The 19,494-nt window shown below is 40.7% G+C and overlaps 1 protein-coding gene across 1 annotated transcript; it reads left to right on the top strand.

Annotated features, from left to right (window-relative positions):
* Positions 1 to 8: 8 nt before the first annotated feature.
* Positions 9 to 19,216, top strand: vps39 (VPS39 subunit of HOPS complex; the record flags this gene model as incomplete). The annotated part of the gene is given in 14 exon segments (XM_034225012.1): positions 9 to 555; positions 3,616 to 3,681; positions 3,795 to 3,859; positions 4,450 to 4,492; positions 4,633 to 4,727; positions 6,444 to 6,542; positions 6,626 to 6,718; positions 7,966 to 8,149; positions 11,712 to 11,832; positions 13,412 to 13,532; positions 15,518 to 15,644; positions 16,884 to 17,026; positions 17,780 to 17,920; positions 19,075 to 19,216. Coding segments are annotated over 14 exon segments (1,513 nt in total), but the record flags the coding sequence as incomplete, so codon positions are not given.
* Between the last annotated feature and the right edge of the window lie 278 nt (positions 19,217 to 19,494).

The raw sequence follows: 19,494 nt of genomic DNA, 5'->3' as shown, positions 1-19,494 counted from the left end.
CTCATTCCCTCGCGCAGCCGTCGTCAACACAACTGGAGGAAATAAGGAGAAGCTAGCATGGCTAACAAACACTAACGGCTACCGCTAAAACCGCGTTAACTATTTATAATAACTCAACCAAACGCTGTGTTTGTCTTTTATCGACTTATGAACGGGGCCATTTTGTGGCAGTTTCAGTTACCATGGAATAAGAGAGGACAATGTTTAGCTAGGTAGCTTGCTAACTTTTAATGCTAGCATGCTAACGATCAGCTGTTGTTTTGGTCGGAGAGCTAGCTAACCGCTTAGCATTACAGACACCAGATTTCCTCATTCCCCGTCGACACTATTGAGCTACTCTGTCGGTTAATGGCGACACATAAAGTTGTCCCACCCTGACAGACTAGCCGTTGGTCCGTCGGTCAGCTTTTGTCCCGACAGACATCCAATCTGTGTGGGATCGATCCATCCGAGCGGTGTGTAATTGAATATATATATTCAAAATGCATGACGCATATGAACCAGTGCCTATATTGGAGAAGCTTCCTCTTCAGATTGACTGTCTGGCGGCCTGGGGTGAGTTGTTGACACTTCTAAGTTTCCCAAAGAGCTGTTTTTCTAATGTATTGTTTGACATTGAAGTGGACGTCTGAGCAGCTGTCTCAGGTGATTCAGATTACTCCAGTGGTGTAAATTAACTAAATACATTTACTCAAGTGCTTTACTTAAGTACAATTTTCAGGTACTCGTACTTTACCTGAGTATTTCCAGTTTATGCTTCTTTACACTTATGTTCCACTACATTTTAGAAGCCAATATTGTACTTTTTACCCCACTCCATCATACATCATATTCCATGTACTTGTATATAGGCTCTTCTTGCACTGTTTTTATTTAATTTGTATTTACTTGCACATCTAAAAACATTCTCTTGCACAATTGTATCTGTTTTATGACCTATATATCGAGAAACCCTCTTTAATGGTCACACAGTGACATTTGGCCTCTACATTTAACCCATCCAAGCTATTGTACAGCGGCCGGGCGGGGAGCAATGGGAGTGGGGGGATGTCCAGTGCCTGGCTCAAGGGCACCAGGGCAGGAGGTGAACTGGGACCTTTCCAAGTAGTAGTCCACACTCCATATTTTAGGTCTGGTCGGGGACTTGAACCGGCGACCCTACGGCTCCCAGTCCAAGCCCCTACTGACTGAGCCACTCCCGGACAAACTTGACAACTTTGAGTTACTAGTTACTTTTTAGGTTCAGATTAAAGAATACAAGTAGTGAGGTAAAAAGCAGAAACAATAGACTTTAATTCTAGTGAAGTAGAATGTAGCATTAAAATAAAAATACACAAGTAAACTAAAGTACCTCAAAATTGCAATTAAGTTAAATAGTTGATTCAATGTACTTCCAGCACCTCAATTATGCATCATCAAATCTTACTGACCAAATGGCAGTGGCTTCTCTTCTGTCCCTGGCATGTCACCTGTCGTAGCAACTTAAAATCAGCTGCTGTCTAGAGAGAATGATGAGTTATGCAAAGAAACACAGTATCGATATAAAGTATTTTGAGATCTTCGTTTTAATGCATGACGACTCGTTCTGAGTGCGTCCTGTTCTGTGTGAAACAGACTCTTCTTATAGGAAGACATCAAAGCTTTATTTACATTTTAATCAACATGATGCCAGGTGGTCGCCCCTTGGCACAGTACTGTATGCAACAACTCACACCCTACAAAGAACAATGGGATATACAGTTAACCCCTATAGCAAATTCCTTCCACTCATCCTCTCTTCCTCATAAAACCCCCTTCCAAACACATCTGTTATCACACATAACAGCAGTTACATTTCATTAGGGTTAACACATCCCATCAATATGATACTCAAGTACTTAGTAATACATGCATGACAGTACATTCAGATAAGTGATGGTGTTGGTTGCAGAAGGTCTTTAAAGCAGCCTGAATGTTTGGGTCTGGGTTTATGATAAAAAGGGTTGCATTGTGTCTGACAATGTTTCTGTTTGATAACATAACATGTCTGAGTTGACTGACAGCAGGGACGTGCACAGACATTTGCAGGGGCTATTGCTCTAAACTGGAAAAAGCCCCCCCCCCCCCCCCCCCCCCCCCCCCCCCACCCCCCTTGTTTTTAATGTAAAAGGTTCATGAAATAAAATGGGCTGGCTGTGGCTCAGTGGGTAGTGTGCTGGACTTCGAATCTGGGGATAGCAAGTTCGAGTCCCACTGCAGTCAGCATGTCGTTGTGTCCCTGGTGACACTTCACCCAAAATTGCTCCTCCTGTGGGGATTGTCCGCAGTATTGAATGTATGTAAGTCACTTTGGATAAAAGTGTCTAACAAATGACATGTAATGTAATAAAAGCACAACACTGTCATTGCAAGCGACACTCAGTTGACTTTCATGTCCAACTGCTAAATTCGTTGTTCAGGCACATTTTTTGTGGTCCATATCTCATTAAAATATATAATGTTCGTAACTATTAAAGAAAAATGGGGACAATTCTGTTTTAATGTAGTTTGACCATTGTAACTGCTGGGCAGACATAGGCTACTGATAACATAGGGCTTCTAACTAATTACCTTAAATAAACTCACTAATGAATGAAACCAGTTCAATACGCATTATTCTTATCATTCTTTATGAGCGCAGTAACGGTAAGGTATTTCATTACTTATTTATTTAGAATTCCATAACTTAATAACAGAGATGGTCAAACTAAAGTAGAGACATGGCAGAAATCCTACAATAAAGCGGGACAGTGAAGAGTTCTCCCGTGAGAGGGCGATCAAGAAAAGAGAGTGAGCTGCCCCGTTGAGGGAGTTCACGGAGCAGATGAAAAGACACAGAAAGACAAAAGCACAATAAAAAGTATATTTAGGTATTTATTATTATTTATTTTTTGTAAATAACCGACGGTGTCAAGAAAAAGTCCCCTGGTTTGTCCCCTATACTCTAACGCCATTTGGTGTGATCACCATAGCCATATGAGGCCGGACTCGGAGGGCTTTCCTTTGCTTTCAGCTGTCAGATTGTAAACAAAGTCACATGACTTGGGGCAGATGACAGCGCTGACAAGTTGTGTTTTTATCGCAGTGAGACGCTACAATACTAAATGTTGCAAATGTATTATCTTTTCAATTTACACACGGCATCTATTGCACGTCTGTCCGTCCTGGGAGAGGGATCCCTCCTCTGTTGCTCTCCCTGAGGTTTCTCCCATGTCCCCTTTAAACTGTGGGTTTTCTCCGGAAGTTTTTCCTTGTACGATGTGAGGGTCTAAGGACAGAGGGTCTAAGGACAGAGGGTCTAAGGACAGAGGGTGTCGTATTGTCATACTGATATTTTGTACAAACTGTAAAGTCCACTGAGACAAATGTAACATTTGTGATATTGGGCTATATAAATAAACATTGATTGATTGATTGAATGTGGGCTTATCATGTTGATTCGGCCAGAATAGAAAACAAAAAAAACTCTCGCTCTCTCCAGAGGGGCAGGTCAGACAAAAATGGCAAACCGGCTGTTAGCCCGTACCTGTGCACGTGACTGACTGACAGCATCCTTCTTACTGCCAGACCCTGATTGTTGAGTTTCTCTTCCCACAGAGGACTGGCTGCTCGTGGGAACAAAGCCAGGGCATCTCCTTCTCTACCGAATAAAGAAGGATGCAGGTGAGAAGAGCCCAAAGAGATGTGTGGTGGTGATACCTTGTTGTATTTGCAGACCTCCACGTAATGTTGCCTGCTTCAAATAAGTCATTTTGAATGTGTCTCTTTCCCCTTAGGCACCAACCGGTTTGAGGTGACACTGGAAAAATCCAATAAGAACTTCTCAAAGAAGATTCAGCAGGTAGATAAGACTGCATGGTTAGACTATTACTGCCTAGATCAAAACACATCAATGATGAATAAGCATTTAAGATCTGGGGAGGGTAGTTACAAACCAAATACTTTCAGGTTTTTAGGAGTGCGTACTGTACGGTCCTGATTAGTAATGACATATCAACATGTCTGATAATAAACGTGCCAGTGGCCTACTCCCTCTGGAAACACAACACACCTGAATATTTGGTTGATGTGATTGTGATCTCTCAGATTAACCTTCACATTTGTATTAGACTTGTCATTTTATTATTATTGTATTGTACTTGATGTTGTGCTTGTATTGCTTAGATTTTATACTATTATTGCTCATATTTACGATCTCATGTATGCCTTATTTAGTCTTTGTAAAGTGATTGTTTTAAATCAAAGCACTCTTTACGTAGGATTCACACAACCGCAATTATATTGTGCTTTCATAATTATCATAACGTTATTGAATGTTATATTGAAAATTAAAGTTAAGACTTCTCATGCTCACAGAGAAGTGGGTTAAACGACTTAGCTGTAGTGTTTGTTACCTCCTTGTAATTTATGTTTTTCTTCCTTTGTCTACAGCTTTACGTTGTCTCAAAGTACAACATTCTTGTCAGCCTTCTAGGTAAGTTTCTCTCCTTAATATAATAATACTGGTTAGTTTATCTATTCATTATTAAACCTTTACAGCATTGAAACTGCAACCTTTTGTGGCAAAGCATTAATCTTCATTCTCTTAACTGATCAAATCCCTTTCTCCTGCAGAGAACAACATCCACGTCCATGACCTCCTGACCTTCCAGCAGATCACCGTGCTGTCCAAAGCCAAAGGAGCGACGCTGTTCGCCTGTGACCTGCAGGTCAGTTACAGTCCCCCTGTTTTCAAGATTCAAAGGCTTTATTGTCAAATGCACAATAAATACAGCTGATTTGTTGGCACGGGAACATCTTAAACCCCAGGCTCCTCCAACAATATAACATTTGATATACGAAAAGGTCTCCTATCATGCTATTTTTAGCCGTATATTATGCGTCTCAGATATATACAGATATATAAAAAACACGTCTATGATGTGTTTTACTCAAAATACCAAACAGATCATGCATTTTAGACTTCCCTCATATCCCTCTGTTTCAGCTGTTAGAGAAACGCTGATTTTGGGTCCCTAAAAGAGGAGGGGGAGTTAATGCCTGCTCAGAGTTCTACCGGCAGATACAGTTAAATTGATGCGATTGACGTCATATCGGACGCAAATCTGGATCAGCTCCGTTGTTCCCCGTTTTTAGAGATGTGGGTACGGAGGAAAAGAGAGGGTTTTATTTTCTGACGCTGCGTGAGTTCCCCGACACACCGGGGACACATCTTTATGTATAGAAGACATAAAAAGTGCATTTTGCATGATAGGTCCCCTTTAAGACATAAAAAGAAAATATATATTGCATTTAAAAGAGAGCGAGTGACATAATGTTGAAAGTGGAATGCAGGGTAAGTCATCTGTATTTGCAGCGTTCATACATTGCAGCAATGTTACAGTACTGCTATTATATTCATGCTTGTGTACTGCCTGCTATTTAGAGTTGTTCTACTGAGATAATGCTTTACTTGTGCAGGACTACAATCCTACAGCTATACGTTATTGGACTGTTAAAAAGAAAAGTCAGATGAATCGGTCTCCTGATGTGAAGATGTTTTATGACAAGTTGTTTTGCATTTCTAGAACAATTGACTGCGATTCACGTGTAGTATATATTACTACAGTATTAATTTGACTGCTGATTGTGAGCTGGCACTCATTTTGTATTTCAGTCTTTTGAAGGGGTGTCTCAGTGGTGTGGAAAGAAGAAGATAGGTCATCCATCGTTTGAATGTTTTAGCAGTCCTTTCAGGGACGCGGGAAGTCAGTCAGAGTTGGGGATGTGGGGGGGGGGGGGTGCTAGTAGCGTCTCGCAGCGGCGAAACTGTGGCACACTGGGGGGGGGGGGGATGCTAGTGTGGTGCCTCGCAGCGGAGAAACTGTGGCGCACTGGGGGGGGGATGCTAGTGTGGTGCCTCGCAGCGGAGAAACTGTGGCGCACTGGGGGGGGGGGGGGTGCTAGTGGTGCCTCGCAGCGGAGAAACTGGTGCTTTCATAGCGCTTACACTGTAGGTGCGCCACGTTTGAGGGTGAGGGTGCTAGTGGAGCCTCGCAGATGGGGGTGCTGCAGCCCCCTCAGCACCCCCCCTCCTGCGTCCATGAGTCCTTTAGTAGCCCTTGAATTATCATCAGCGAATAAAGAGCCGGGAAAATAATAGTTAAAGTCTGAAATGCAGTTCATGTAAAACTGTTGCTTTGCCTTTTTGAAATCAGCACACTGCACAAAGAAAAAGACAATGAGACGTCGTGTGTTCAAAAGATGATCGGCGGTAATGTAAGATTTGTGAAATGTGCATTAAATCAACCAAAGCAAAGAAAAACGTGCATATTTCTCATACAGTCTTTTGGAAAGGTGAAACACTTTCCACATTTCTGTGATATACACATCTTTCGGAAGATTTTTAAGTCATGATTAATATATTTTGTCTCTGTTGTTTCCAGCTAACCAGCACAGGGGAGGAAAGGTTGAGAATGTGTGTGGCGGTGAAAAAGAAAATCCAGATGTATTACTGGAAGGACAGAGACTTCTACGAGCTGCAGGTGAAATAAAATACAGTTGAGATGTGACTCACTGCTGTATGATTTACCTTTAATCATCCTAATGTTTTGTTTGTGTCTGTCAGGGGGATTTTGGTGCACCAGATATTCCAAAGTCCATGGCCTGGTGTGAAAACTCCATATGTGTTGGTTTCAAGCGAGACTATTACCTCATCCGGGTATGTGCTACTACAGGAAGCTTTCTATACTCCGCTTTACTTATCTATAGCTACCCTGAACTTAAAGGAAGCAAGTGTTTTCCTTTTTAAAGTATCAAAACATCCATTTGTAAATACTCCTGCAGCATATTCAATTCTCCAAAGTCCACCTGAATGCTCACTTTATTTATTGATTGATTGATTGATACATTTTATTTCGAACAAGTAAAATAAATAATTACAAAACAAATTTTGTTTTGCAGTGCATAGTCGTGTAAGAGAAATCAAAACAAAAAATGACATTTACAACAACAACAACATCATTAGCAACATAAACAGTCCCACATCTAGTGTTCGAAAAGGAGTGAGAAGAAGTATAATTTATTTAATCTCACCCCCTTGTCCCTAAATGATTTATTTATAATCTGCAATAATTATTATTAATTATTATTATTAATCTGCTTTACCTGTCGATTGACATATATACATTTACACACACACACACACACACACACACACACACACCACACACACACACACACACACACACACACACACACACACACACACACACACACACACACACACACACACACACACACACACACACACACACAGTCAAACACCTTCCCCATCCCTGTATCTTGAGAAAATAATTTCTCTCTCTTGAACTGGTTAATTCATAACTGTCATATCTTTTCCCAAATGTTGCAGAAAAACAAAGCAAAATGCTTGGTTTTAAGCTGTTTCCTGAACAGCCTTTTAGACTGGGCTTTAGTCTCTCATGACTCTTGCATACATCCTTATTTATCCGTGAGAAACAAACATTTTGCATGTGCCTTTCACAACTTCAGGAAGTGTTTTATACCACTTTTAAAAGGTAGAAACTGGCTGTGATATAATTAGTTCCTGTTTGTTTTGTTATCCTTGAATGTGTTATTTTGGGGTTCTCCCTTTTAGTATTCCTTTTATTTTTATCTTCAGCTAATGTTTGGTAGTGTTATTGCTAGTCTAATTAGCTTTTCTTTAATGTTGTTTCATTATTTTAAGCACAATGTTTCTGTGAGAGTGCTTTCTGGACTTGAAATGCGATAGTTAGATGTGCTCTTTGGATAAATATCAAAGGATATATGTCTGTTTTTACCGAGTTATTTGTTAATTAAGATAACGCCTTGGAGTTATAATGTGATTTTTCTGACTTTCTTATCGACCTTTCCGTTTGTAAGATGTTATTAATAGTTCCTCTAATGATCCTTCCTGTTGATCAGATGGACGGCCGAGGCTCCATCAAGGAGCTCTTCCCCACTGGGAAGCAGCTGGAGCCGCTGGTCACCCCACTGGCTGATGGGAAGGTGGCTGTCGGGCAGGACGACCTCACTGTGGTGCTCAATGAAGAGGGCGTCTGCACCCAGAAGTGCGCCCTCAACTGGACAGACATCCCTATAGCAATGGGTGAGACATCAAAGTCAACTTTATTGTCAATCTTTCAGTTTGAGTGTAAAGACAGAGAGATCGAAATACTGTTTCCTACAATCCCGAATACAAAAATACAATATATATATTGTGGGGGAAACTTCTGAAGCAATGGGAGTCAGGACTCAGAGAGACACGAGGAGAGCTGGAGCTTTGATGGCAAACACTGACGGTTTATTTGGAGCTTCGAGCCGGAGAATTCACAAGACATGTCACGGGCCACGATCTGACCACACGGTTTAGATGCCACAATAAATTCTGAAGAGCCCTCCTGTAGCTCCAGGTTTTAACTCGTTCAGAGTGTGATAATCAACATTCTTCAATAGATAGACTAAACAGCTGAGGACACTGAATCACATTTGTTGTCGCTTGTCTCTGACCGAGAGTTGCCCGGTCACAAACTGGTAATAACAACAACTTGCTAAGGCCGCCCCTCCTTATGGGAGATAGCGGCAACTCAAGGCTGGTCAGCTGCGTCAGAGGGCAAAAGGTAAACATCTATGGAAATTATTCCCTGACATATGTATATACAAATATGTATAAAATATTATATATAAATTAAGATAAAAGCACAACAATCAATATATACAAAAAACAGTCACTTCAATATCTTTGGGAATGTACATTAGTGCAAGATTGTCCATAGCAGCGTAAAAAGTGTCTGGTCCTGGATTTAGCAGAGCAACTTAAAACTGTAAAGACATTTTTATTTGTAATATGTGTTTTAATTCTAGACATAGTTTTGCTTTAAGTTGGACCATTTTCTTCTTCTTTTTTTAAACAAATTTTAATATTTGTTAAGATGGGTCATCAAAAACAACTAAAAGAGAAAATTACAGAACCAAAAATCTTACTATGTCTGGCAACGCACAACTAATACTGAATCGGAATACCTTCATTAGTCCCACAGAGGGAAAATGTACGTAGTTACAGCAGAAAAAGAGCCAAAGACAGCTTAATGTTACATTATGTTACATGCATTAAAAAGTATTAAAGTAACAAAAAAAGTTATAATAAAAAATATAATAAAATGAAAAGTTACACAATTTACAAAATACACATCCTCTAACAGTTCTTAGGATTTAGCAGCCAGGTATATATTGCAAAAGTTATTAACGGCATATATATTGCACATATAGCACACATTGCTAGGGCCTAATACACAACAATAAGTATGAATTAAAACAGAAGAAGAACATATAACATAAGTTTAATACAAATCAGAAAAGACATTAAAGGTGGGGTCATGTCATTTTGGAGAAACCAGCTCGAGTGCGCTAGAATTTGAAAATACACAGCCGGAAAAAATCTGCCACTTCCTCACAGAGCCCCTCCTCCAACACACACGAACGCGCACATGACCAATGAGGGCACGAGATAAGTTTGTGCTCAGATGGAAGGCTGACAGGCAGGTAGGCCATCCAGTTACTTTAGCCGGGCCGGCTCAGATGATTGGTCGTGCTTTTTACAGCGCCACGGCTCCATAGATGAGATATTTTAATGGATTTTTTGTCAAAGCACTTCAGATATTCATTGCTATCGAGATGTTAAGAACATTCCATGGAATATAACAAGTGTATCTCGAGCCGCTTTCTCAGACTTACCCCACCTTTAACACAGACAGAAAAGTCAAAAGGTTATACAGATGATTTACACACAAATTGGATAAAAAGTCGTCCTCTAAAATATCTTAGTTGAAGCCCGAGTCTGACTTTAATCTGACATTAATCTTCTTTAATAAACGTTCCATCACTTAATATACGTTCTTGTTCCTTTCTCTTAATAGCAATCTGCTGAATGATATGCTTCAGCTGCGCCGGTATAAAGCGCTGCTTCTTGATTTGACTGCAGTTAATCAATCAGTTAAATCTCTCCTTGTCACAGTTTGTTCACATAGCAGGAACACCAGATGAAGCATTTGGTCTGAATATCCAGCTGCTGTCGGTCTTCTCTTTTATCTCCTTGAAGCTTTCCCTGTACAAACTTTATTTATTTTTTCCCCTGCTGTTTCCCACATGTCGGAGGAAGATAGATTTTTTTGTTTGACTCCACATGTCTGGGTTACTGATGAGCTTTGTGACAGGAGTGATACGATGACCTCTCACGTTTACGTCTCCCATATATTGCAGTGCAGAAAGGAACAATATGGAGGGGAAATTAAGCCTTCGGGCAGTGTGCAATTTCCTTGCTTTGATATGTGGACTTCAGCGGAGGAATGAGAATGCTGCTCACTTTGAAATGCATTGAACTGTTCCTGGCTGGTGCAGAAACTACCTGTTTTAAAGTTTGAACCCTAAGCTTGTCCCTTATGCACAATGTTTCCCGGAGCTAAGGGTCAATGATGGGTTATTTAAAGCCTCTTATAATAACATTTCAATACAATGTGTTTCAAAGTGCTTCACAGACATATATAGACATTAATAGTAAAATATAATCGATAAATAGAAGTCGAAAAGTATTAAAAATAAATCGATGGAGAAAAGAAACCTAATTGAAAGCTATTTGATCAAAAGGAGCGTTTTCTTTTTGTTTTTTTAAAGGATACTGAGGTAGGTACTTTAAAGGTCACCTATCATGCTATTTTTAGGCAATAGCGTAGGTCTCGGATATATAAAATTATATAAAAAACATGTCTATGCTCAAAATACCAAACAGATCACCCATTCTAGCCATGCCTCATATCCCTCTATTTCACTTCCTGTTTCAAAAGTGATGATTTTGGGATAAAGCTTTAAAAAAAAAAGAAGGGGTCTGAGCTCATGCGGGACCCGGCAGCTACTGTCTAAACTAAATGCTGCCGTGATGAAACGCCATATCATGGATCATCATGGATTCTCTCTGAAACAGTTTGGAGCTCAAAGGCTTTCTCTCTTGCCGGTTATACCACAAGGTGAGTTCCTTTTTACTTCCTGCTTCTTCACACACATGCTCTCCAGTACAGGTTAGCTCTGAGTGTTAGCGATGCTAATGTAAACACCGACCATATTACGTCCAAAACAGTCGGGCATTGTTTCTGATAGCAACGTTTCTGATTGGGCCGTGGGTCCACATTTCAGATATTACGTCATATCGGAAGCAAATCTGGATCAGCTCCGTTGTTCCCCGTTTTTAGAGATTTGGGTACGGAGGAAAAGAGAGAGGGTTTTATTTCCTGACGCTGCGTGAGTTCCCTAACGCACCGGGGACACATGTTTATGTATACAAGACATCACAAAGTGCATTTTGCATGATAGGTCCCCTTTATAAAAATATAATACAGAAAATCTTTTAGTAAATAGTATTGTTGTAAAAATACTAAATATATGCATCTATATTTTTATTTATTTCAAATAACTGAAGAAGCCCATTCCCCTTTTAAAAAAAGTTGAACTATTTATTTCAATTTAGTTTTATTTTGTTATTGTCATTCATTTTGTCCAACCCAAGTATTAACCTTACAACCAACGACTGAAAGTCCACAGATATGTAATAACCGAGCTGTGACAGTTTGTGCTTTTAGCTGACACAAAGTTTGAATCCCTCTTTCCTCTTATCTTCCCAGAGCACCAGCCTCCGTACATCATCGCGGTGCTCCCTCGGTACGTGGAGATCCGGACGTTTGAGCCCCGGCTGCTGGTGCAGAGCGTGGAGCTGCAGAGGCCTCGCTTCATCACCTCCGCTGGGTGAGAACACCCCCATGAAGCCCTGTAATCTCTGTGGACTAGGGTTGCGGTCGAATTGTCAGTTTAGTTTAGGAACCTTCCTAACGGAGTGAAATGACCCGGAAGTACCTCAGTGGCAGCCATGATAAGAGCCGTTCGAATTCTCTAGATGATAGGAAAGGAGGTTTGAAACTTCCTTTATAACCTCCTTTAGTTTAGGAAACACTCGACCCACCTCAATTAAATTCTGTTGTTTTCTAATCTCTGTGGACTAGGATTATTATCTGGCCATTTATCCTCCCTCACTCATTTACTTTTATGCATAAATCAAACGTCCTATATCATACTGGCTGCGTTGTTGCACCTCCTCAAAAAATGTGTTTATTACAAATTCGATCTTTCTTTATCAAATGGTGGTTATAAAGGGGTATATTCATCATAAATTGTGTTAAACATAGAAGTGTCTTATAACTATATATCAGTTTAAACTACTATTGTTAAAATGGGTTGTATTATAATGAAAAACAATTCATGTTTAATAATATATTTTTGTGTTTGAATGGTTATTTTCTTTATATATCAAGTAAGATGACTTGATATTAAAGGTCCCATGTCGTGCTTTTCTGGTTATCACCCGTCCCCTTGTGTTATGAAGGTTGTTCTGCATGTAACGGTCTGCAGAGTCACAAACCCTCAAAGTACACCCTGTAGGGAGTAAAACTCTAACACAGAGAAGACCTGTCTCTGCTGCCCCAGAACGCCTCGTTGGACATTTCTCTTTTTACATTGTTTTCTTCCTGGTTATAGTGACGTGACTATACCCAGGTCCAATCCGTGGAGCTCCTCACACACACACACACACACACACACACACACACACACACACACACACTCAGCCTTATCTTTTCTCAGCCGCGACCACACACAGCCACACTCAGCCTGTGTGTGCTCAGGCTGAGTTCCGTGATGTCTTGCTGTCTCGCAGACCCCACGCAGCAACCAGGAAACAACACCAGTAATCCAGTTCACACTGTCCGCTCGCTGCGAGCCCCGCAACGTCCCGCCAACACGGCACCCAGACCCCACGCAGCATTCTCATCTGTTTTTCATTACTGGTGTCATTTTCTGGTTGCTAAAAAACACCATTGTAACACATAAACACACATCAGAACACAGTGGGATCATAGGAGCTCCAACAAGCCGTGTAGGACAGAGAGTGAATACACATACTATACCGAGATGCTGTGAGAAACCAATGTGATTTTGGAACATTGAACAATATAAATCTATTCTAGTAGACCTCAATGATCAGTAGAAATGGCCATGCCATGGGACCTTTAATACAAGAAAAAAGGGTCTTATTTTATGCTATGTATACAAATATATGGTTAAGAAATGAGGCTTTATTATGGTTACCCCCCTCTTTCCTATGCAGAACATCCTAAATAAAAACATGATGCATGATTTGCCGCTTTCCTCTCTTCCCCTAGTTTCCATCCCCATCACATTGAAACTGATAATGTCAGTCTCTCCTCACAAAGACATCATTATTTTGTTCCCACCCTCTCTAATGTTGTTTTTCTCCTCTCATCCTCCACAGGCAGAATATTGTGTACGTTGCCAGCAACCACTTTGTGTGGCGCCTGGTGCCGGTGTCCATTGCCATTCAGATCCGGCAGCTTCTTCAGGACAAGCAGTTCGAGTTGGCTCTGCAGCTGGCGGTGAGAACACCTTCCCTGAGGAACGTATTTATTCCTGCAGAGAGGTGCTTTAGCTCAGGGGGTGTGGCACTGAAATCACTTAACTTCATCAGGAGCACGACGATGAAACTCTAAAACGCTCACGGCTTTGTTCTTTATTGTCAGATAATCTAGCTATCTAGCTTTCCAGGGGTTATTTTATAAGGATTAAGAACACCATTAATGTGGTTTGTTCATTATTAGAAAGCATGCAGTTTCTTTTACTTTACATTTAGCTGACGCTTTTATCCAAAGCGACTTACATTAAGTGCGTTCGACCAAGAAAACACAAACTTGAAGAAAACAGAATCATATAAGTACATCAGGTTTCATAGAGCTAAAACATTTCAAGTGCTACTCAACTGGCTTTAGATAAGCCAGTCCTTTATTAGTATATAAGTGCTTCGTTAATAATTCTATCGCTCGAAGTGGAGTCGAAAGAGATGAGTTTTCAGTCTGCTCCGGAAGATGTGTAAGCTATCTGCTGTCCTGATGTCAATGGGGAGCTCATTCCACCATCTTGGAGCCAGGACAGCAAACCCACGTGTTTTTGCTGATGGGAACTTGGGTCCCCTTCGCAGCGAGGGTGCAGCGAGCTGTTTGGCTGATGCAGAGCGTAGTGCACGCGCTGGGGTGTACGGTTTAACCATGTCCTGGATGTAGGAAGGGCCAGATCCATTCGCAGCATGGTACACAAGTACCATTGTCTTGAAGTGGATTCTAGCAGTTACCGGAAGCCAGTGAAGGGAGCGGAGGAGCGGAGTGGTGTGGGAACATTTAGGAAGGTTGAAGACCAGACGAGCCGCTGCATTCTGGATGAGCTGCAGAGGTCGGATGGCACATGCAGGTAGACCAGCCAGGAGGGAGTTGCAGTAGTCTAGGGGTGAGATGACGTGAGCCTGGGCCAGAACCTGCGTTGCTGTTTTATCAAATCAAGTTTTATTTATATAGCACATTTATAAACGATTTTTGGTGGAGCCAAAGTGCTGTACATAAAATAAAAATAGCCTACAGTAGAGACACTTTACAGCAAATACAACAGCACAGATTGTTCAGAATATCAGTATGAGAAATACGACACCCTCTCTCCTTTGACCCTCTGTCCTTAGACCCTCTGTCCTTAGACCCTCACATCGTACAAGGAGAAACTTCCAGAGAAAACCCACAGTTTAAAGGGAGCATGGGAGAAACCTCAGGGAGAGCAACAGAGGAGGGATCCCTCTCCCAGGACGGACAGACGTGCAATAGATGCCGTGTGTAAATCGAAGAGATAATACATTTTACAGCATATAGACCGAATGTTAGGAAATGCATGTGTCTGTAATAAGAAGATGAATCCACGGAATGTCAGCTGTAATCCTGTGGAAGCCTTCAGGGAGGCAGCATGACGAGACCCAAGGCAGGACCGCAGAGACAGGTTCAGCCACGACCCGAAGTCCACGACTTAATCCAAAAAGCGGTTTTATTGTGAAGCTTAGTTTTCTACAGATAACAAAACCTCTTATGTCTTTTACATGCAACATAAAGGCAAAATAAATAAATACAATTCATAAAACTGCACAGCTTTTCCAATATTCAACTCAGATTAACTGCACGTACTTATTTCTCATTCATTTGTGATATTGTCGTTGTATTTCTTTTTTGGATTTTTATATTTCTTGTCAGCAATAACATTTTTACAATTGTTCTTAGTGTGTTTATGTACAAACCAAAGACAATTCTTTATATGGGCTAAGCTACTTGGAACTAATGATACAAATATAATACAGAAACAATTATATTGATAATATTAAATACAATTTAAAAACATTATAAGGGGAATATCATTACTTGTGTGCGTAAAATATCAAAGATAAACTTAAGATTTAATCCTAAAACTGCAGTATGTCAGAGAGCTTGAATTCTAATTAGTAATATTGCTGTGTTGAATTGCTTTGCTTTTCTTCATGTATATTCTCTTTCTGAAGATGAAGGATGATTCTGACGGGGATAAGAAGCAGCAGATCCATCACATCCAGAATCTCTACGCCTTCAACCTGTTCTGCCAGAAGAGGTTCGACGACTCCATGCAGGTGTTCGCCAAACTGGGGACAGGTGAGAACTGTAAGCTTTTCTTCTTCCAAGTCTGTTCAGGCCAAATCAAAATAAATACGTGGATCTTCTGTCTAGAGCGGCACAATTAATCGAATCACAATTTAAAGGGGACCTATCATGCAAAATGCACTTTGTGATGTCTTTTATACATAAAGATGTGTCCCCGGTGCGTCGGGGAACTCACGCAGCGTCAGAAAATAAAACCCTCTCTTTTCCTCCGTACCCAAATCTTTTAAAAACGGGGCTACAACGAGCGGATACAGGTTTGCTGCCGATATGACGATATGTCCCCTCTTCTTCATGTCTCTTCTACATCAACATGTGTCCCCTCTTCTTCATGTCTCTTCTACATCAACATGTGTCCCCTCTTCTTCATGTCTCTTCTACATCAACATGTGTCCCCTCTTCTTCATGTCTCTTCTACATCAACATGTGTCCCCTCTTCTTCATGTCTCTTCTACATCAACATGTGTCCCCTCTTCTTCATGTCTCTTCTACATCAACATGTGTCCCCTCTTCTTCATGTCTCTTCTACATCAACATGTGTCCCCTCTTCTTCATGTCTCTTCTACATCAACATGTGTCCCCTCTTCTTCATGTCTCTTCTACATCAACATGTGTCCCCTCTTCTTCATGTCTCTTCTACATCAACATGTGTCCCCAACATGTGTCCCCTCTTCTTCATGTCTCTTCTACATCAACATGTGTCCCCTCTTCTTCATGTCTCTTCAACATCAACATGTGTCCCCTCTGTGGAAAGAGACTCTGAAAGTTTCAGGAACAAATATTCTCTCTCTTTTTGATCCATTTCTATAAAAACCTGTCTGAAAATGAGCTGATCAGATTTTGGCCACTTTGTGATGTCATAACGATGTTTTGTCTTGTGTAACCATTAGCCAATCAGCAACCAAGGTAACCCCCCCCCCCCCCCCCCCCCCCTTATCACCTGAATCTCCTCCTAGAGCACCATTGAGTTCTTTGTAACCAAATGTCTCTCAGAGGGGCGTGGGAGGGGCTCCTTATTTTCATCTAAAGTAACAGACAGAGAATCAGCACTTTGGAAACAGGGCTGAAACAGAGGGGATTATGGGTAATGCTGCAATGATCTGTTTATATCTGAGACCTGTGATATATTGATGAAAAACAGTTTAATAGGGGACCTTAAGTTCATCAAAAGTGCTATATAAATATAAACTATTATTATTATTATAAACTGACACACACATTTGTCCTCTTCAGATCCCACCCATGTGATCGGGCTGTACCCAGACCTGCTGCCCTCAGATTACCGCAAACAGCTCCACTACCCGAACCCTCTGCCCTCTCTGTCCGGGGCCGAGCTGGAGAAGGCTCACCTGGCCCTCATCGATTACCTCACTCAGGTGTGTGACGTATGAATCCGTGGTAGTGGTACACTTCATCGGAACCCAAATTCAGCAGGGATTATGCAAAGGGTCAATATACCTTTTAACCAGGTTTCTTTGGGTTCACACTGGTGTCTCTCCATTTGGATGAGCTGCATGAAATGGTAAAATAAATGTCAATGTTATGACATAAAACATTTTTTTGAGCCGCTCAAATATTGTAAAAGATTTCAGTTTTTTTTTTTAAATTGAAGGAGTTTTTTTTAACAGGATTTTTATGTTTTTTTATACTTTATTTCCAAGAACTAAGGTTGCCTGTTCTTCCACAAAAACTTCAACACTTTCACCTAGATTGTCATTTCATATTATAATTACGTTCATCAGACAAATGGAATAACTTAAGTAACAACTACTTTATGTAAATCTACAGATATTTGATAACTTGCAGAAGATATGTAATATTTTTGTGTTGTATAACTATCCAGATTATTTTTTACAAATAACAGTATTTCAGTAAATGTCCCCTCGTCTTTTCGTCTGTTTGATTTACAAACTGAATTTGGCCTCTTTTTAGGGTTAAGACGGAACATAATGTCCATCTGCAAACATTTAAACATTAAATAAATCTTTACTTGGACAAGACTGAACAAATACACCAAGCGTTGTGTAGTATTTAAGGCATGTCAAGGGTGAGGATCAAGATAATTGGTGTACATTTAAAGGACACAGTAATGATGAATGTATTATAATGTATTTGTATTTGCCCCACAGAAACGCAACCACCTTGTGAAGCAGCTGAACGACTCCGACCCCTCGCCGACCTCTCCGCTCATGGAGGGCACGCCGACCATCAAGAGCCGCAAGAAGCTCCTTCAGATCATCGACACCACGCTGCTCAAATGTTACCTGCACGTAAGTCCCAGAACATCCTCCTTTTAATCCTTAATGAAGAGATACATGGCAAGTCCAATCTGCTGCTTTTAAACAATCATTTGTATCTTAATAGTTTATTGTCTTGCAGAATTGAAAGTGTTGCGCTGATCTAATGTCCTTTAAAAAGTTCTGTTGTTTTTCATTTATGCTTTAATTTAGTCAGATGTACATTTCTTTACGTACATAGGATTTCAGGAATGTTTAGGAACCTTTTTTCTCCCCCCTTATCTCCACAAACGTTTCCATTCAGTCATTTATTATTCGAAGCATTTTTGTAAAGCACATTTATTTTGATCTTAAGCTGTTTCCTTGTCTCATGACTCATGACGTATTTTTGCAGTTGTCAGTGAACGTAATCCCTATGTTTATGTTTCACGATAAAACTTCATACCAGTTCTAGAAAACTTGGCACTCGTCAGCGTTCAACTCGAAGCAAAATGGTTTGATATCACATGAAAGTAATTCAAAACACTCTCAGAGATTGGCAGCTGCAGCAGGCACTTAGCTGCACATATAGCCAAATGGATTCTGTGTTAGGGAGCTCATTAGCAGGTTTACTTTGAAGAAACAAAAGTTTTAAGTGGTGTCCTCCAGGCTGAGCAGCTGAAATTGTATGTAGATGCCTCGACAAAAAGCTTACATTTACCCGGCAATCTGTGTATCAAACCTCATCTTTGTAAAGAAAGGTAACTTGTGTTGAATGAGATCACAGATACAAGCAGCCAAAATGCATTTCTCTACTGGATAGTTTGGCTTTTTGTGAGGAGGAAAACCAGCTTCAAAGTCTTTCTGCCGATACTCAACATTTAGGAGGAGCCAATCCACGTAGAATCCTGGGAAAATGACCCCTGGTTTTTCCACTTTTTGGAGTTTAAACAAACAGAATTTCATCATAGGAACTCTAAAGGAAGACCCTAATCGGACTGGAGGGAAAACCTCTGGAGATCTTCTCAAACAAAGACACCTGATCCAGATTATGTATTCAAATGTTAATCACAGTGTAAAGCAGGAAGGATGAAATCACCCATGAGGTCAGATTTGAAGTGAAACACAACCTCAGTTTTAAGAAGAGGTGAATGGATTGGACGCACGTTAGGAAGTGTATTATAATATTCTCCTATCCTCCTGTTCAGACTAACGTGGCCCTGGTGTCCCCGCTCCTCCGTCTGGAAAACAACCACTGCCACATCGAGGAGAGCGAGTACATCCTGAAGAAAGCCCACAAATACTCCGAGCTCATTATCCTCTACGAGAAGAAAGGCCTGCACCAGAAAGGTAAGAGAACACCTGACTGTAAACCACCTGTGCTGCAAACCCCATTATATTAGTATTAAGTAGCAAACTCCAATCATTTGTCAAGTCTCGACTCCAGATAGGAGCTGTTATGGTAATGGGACTCAGATTAAGTATATATGCATTCCACATTTACATGACGAAAAGCAAAATGCCTGCACACTCAGTCATAGTTTCTCTATAACAGTCTTCATCTATTTTAAACAATTTCCAACTTTACAAATATATTTTTGTCTCTGAACTCCTAGACTTTGGGATTA

This window comes from Gymnodraco acuticeps, unplaced genomic scaffold, assembly GCF_902827175.1.
Source record: "Gymnodraco acuticeps unplaced genomic scaffold, fGymAcu1.1, whole genome shotgun sequence".
Classification (NCBI taxonomy): domain Eukaryota; kingdom Metazoa; phylum Chordata; class Actinopteri; order Perciformes; family Bathydraconidae; genus Gymnodraco; species Gymnodraco acuticeps.
Note: the sequence above shows the minus strand (reverse complement) of the source record. Positions and strands in the feature narration are given on the sequence as shown.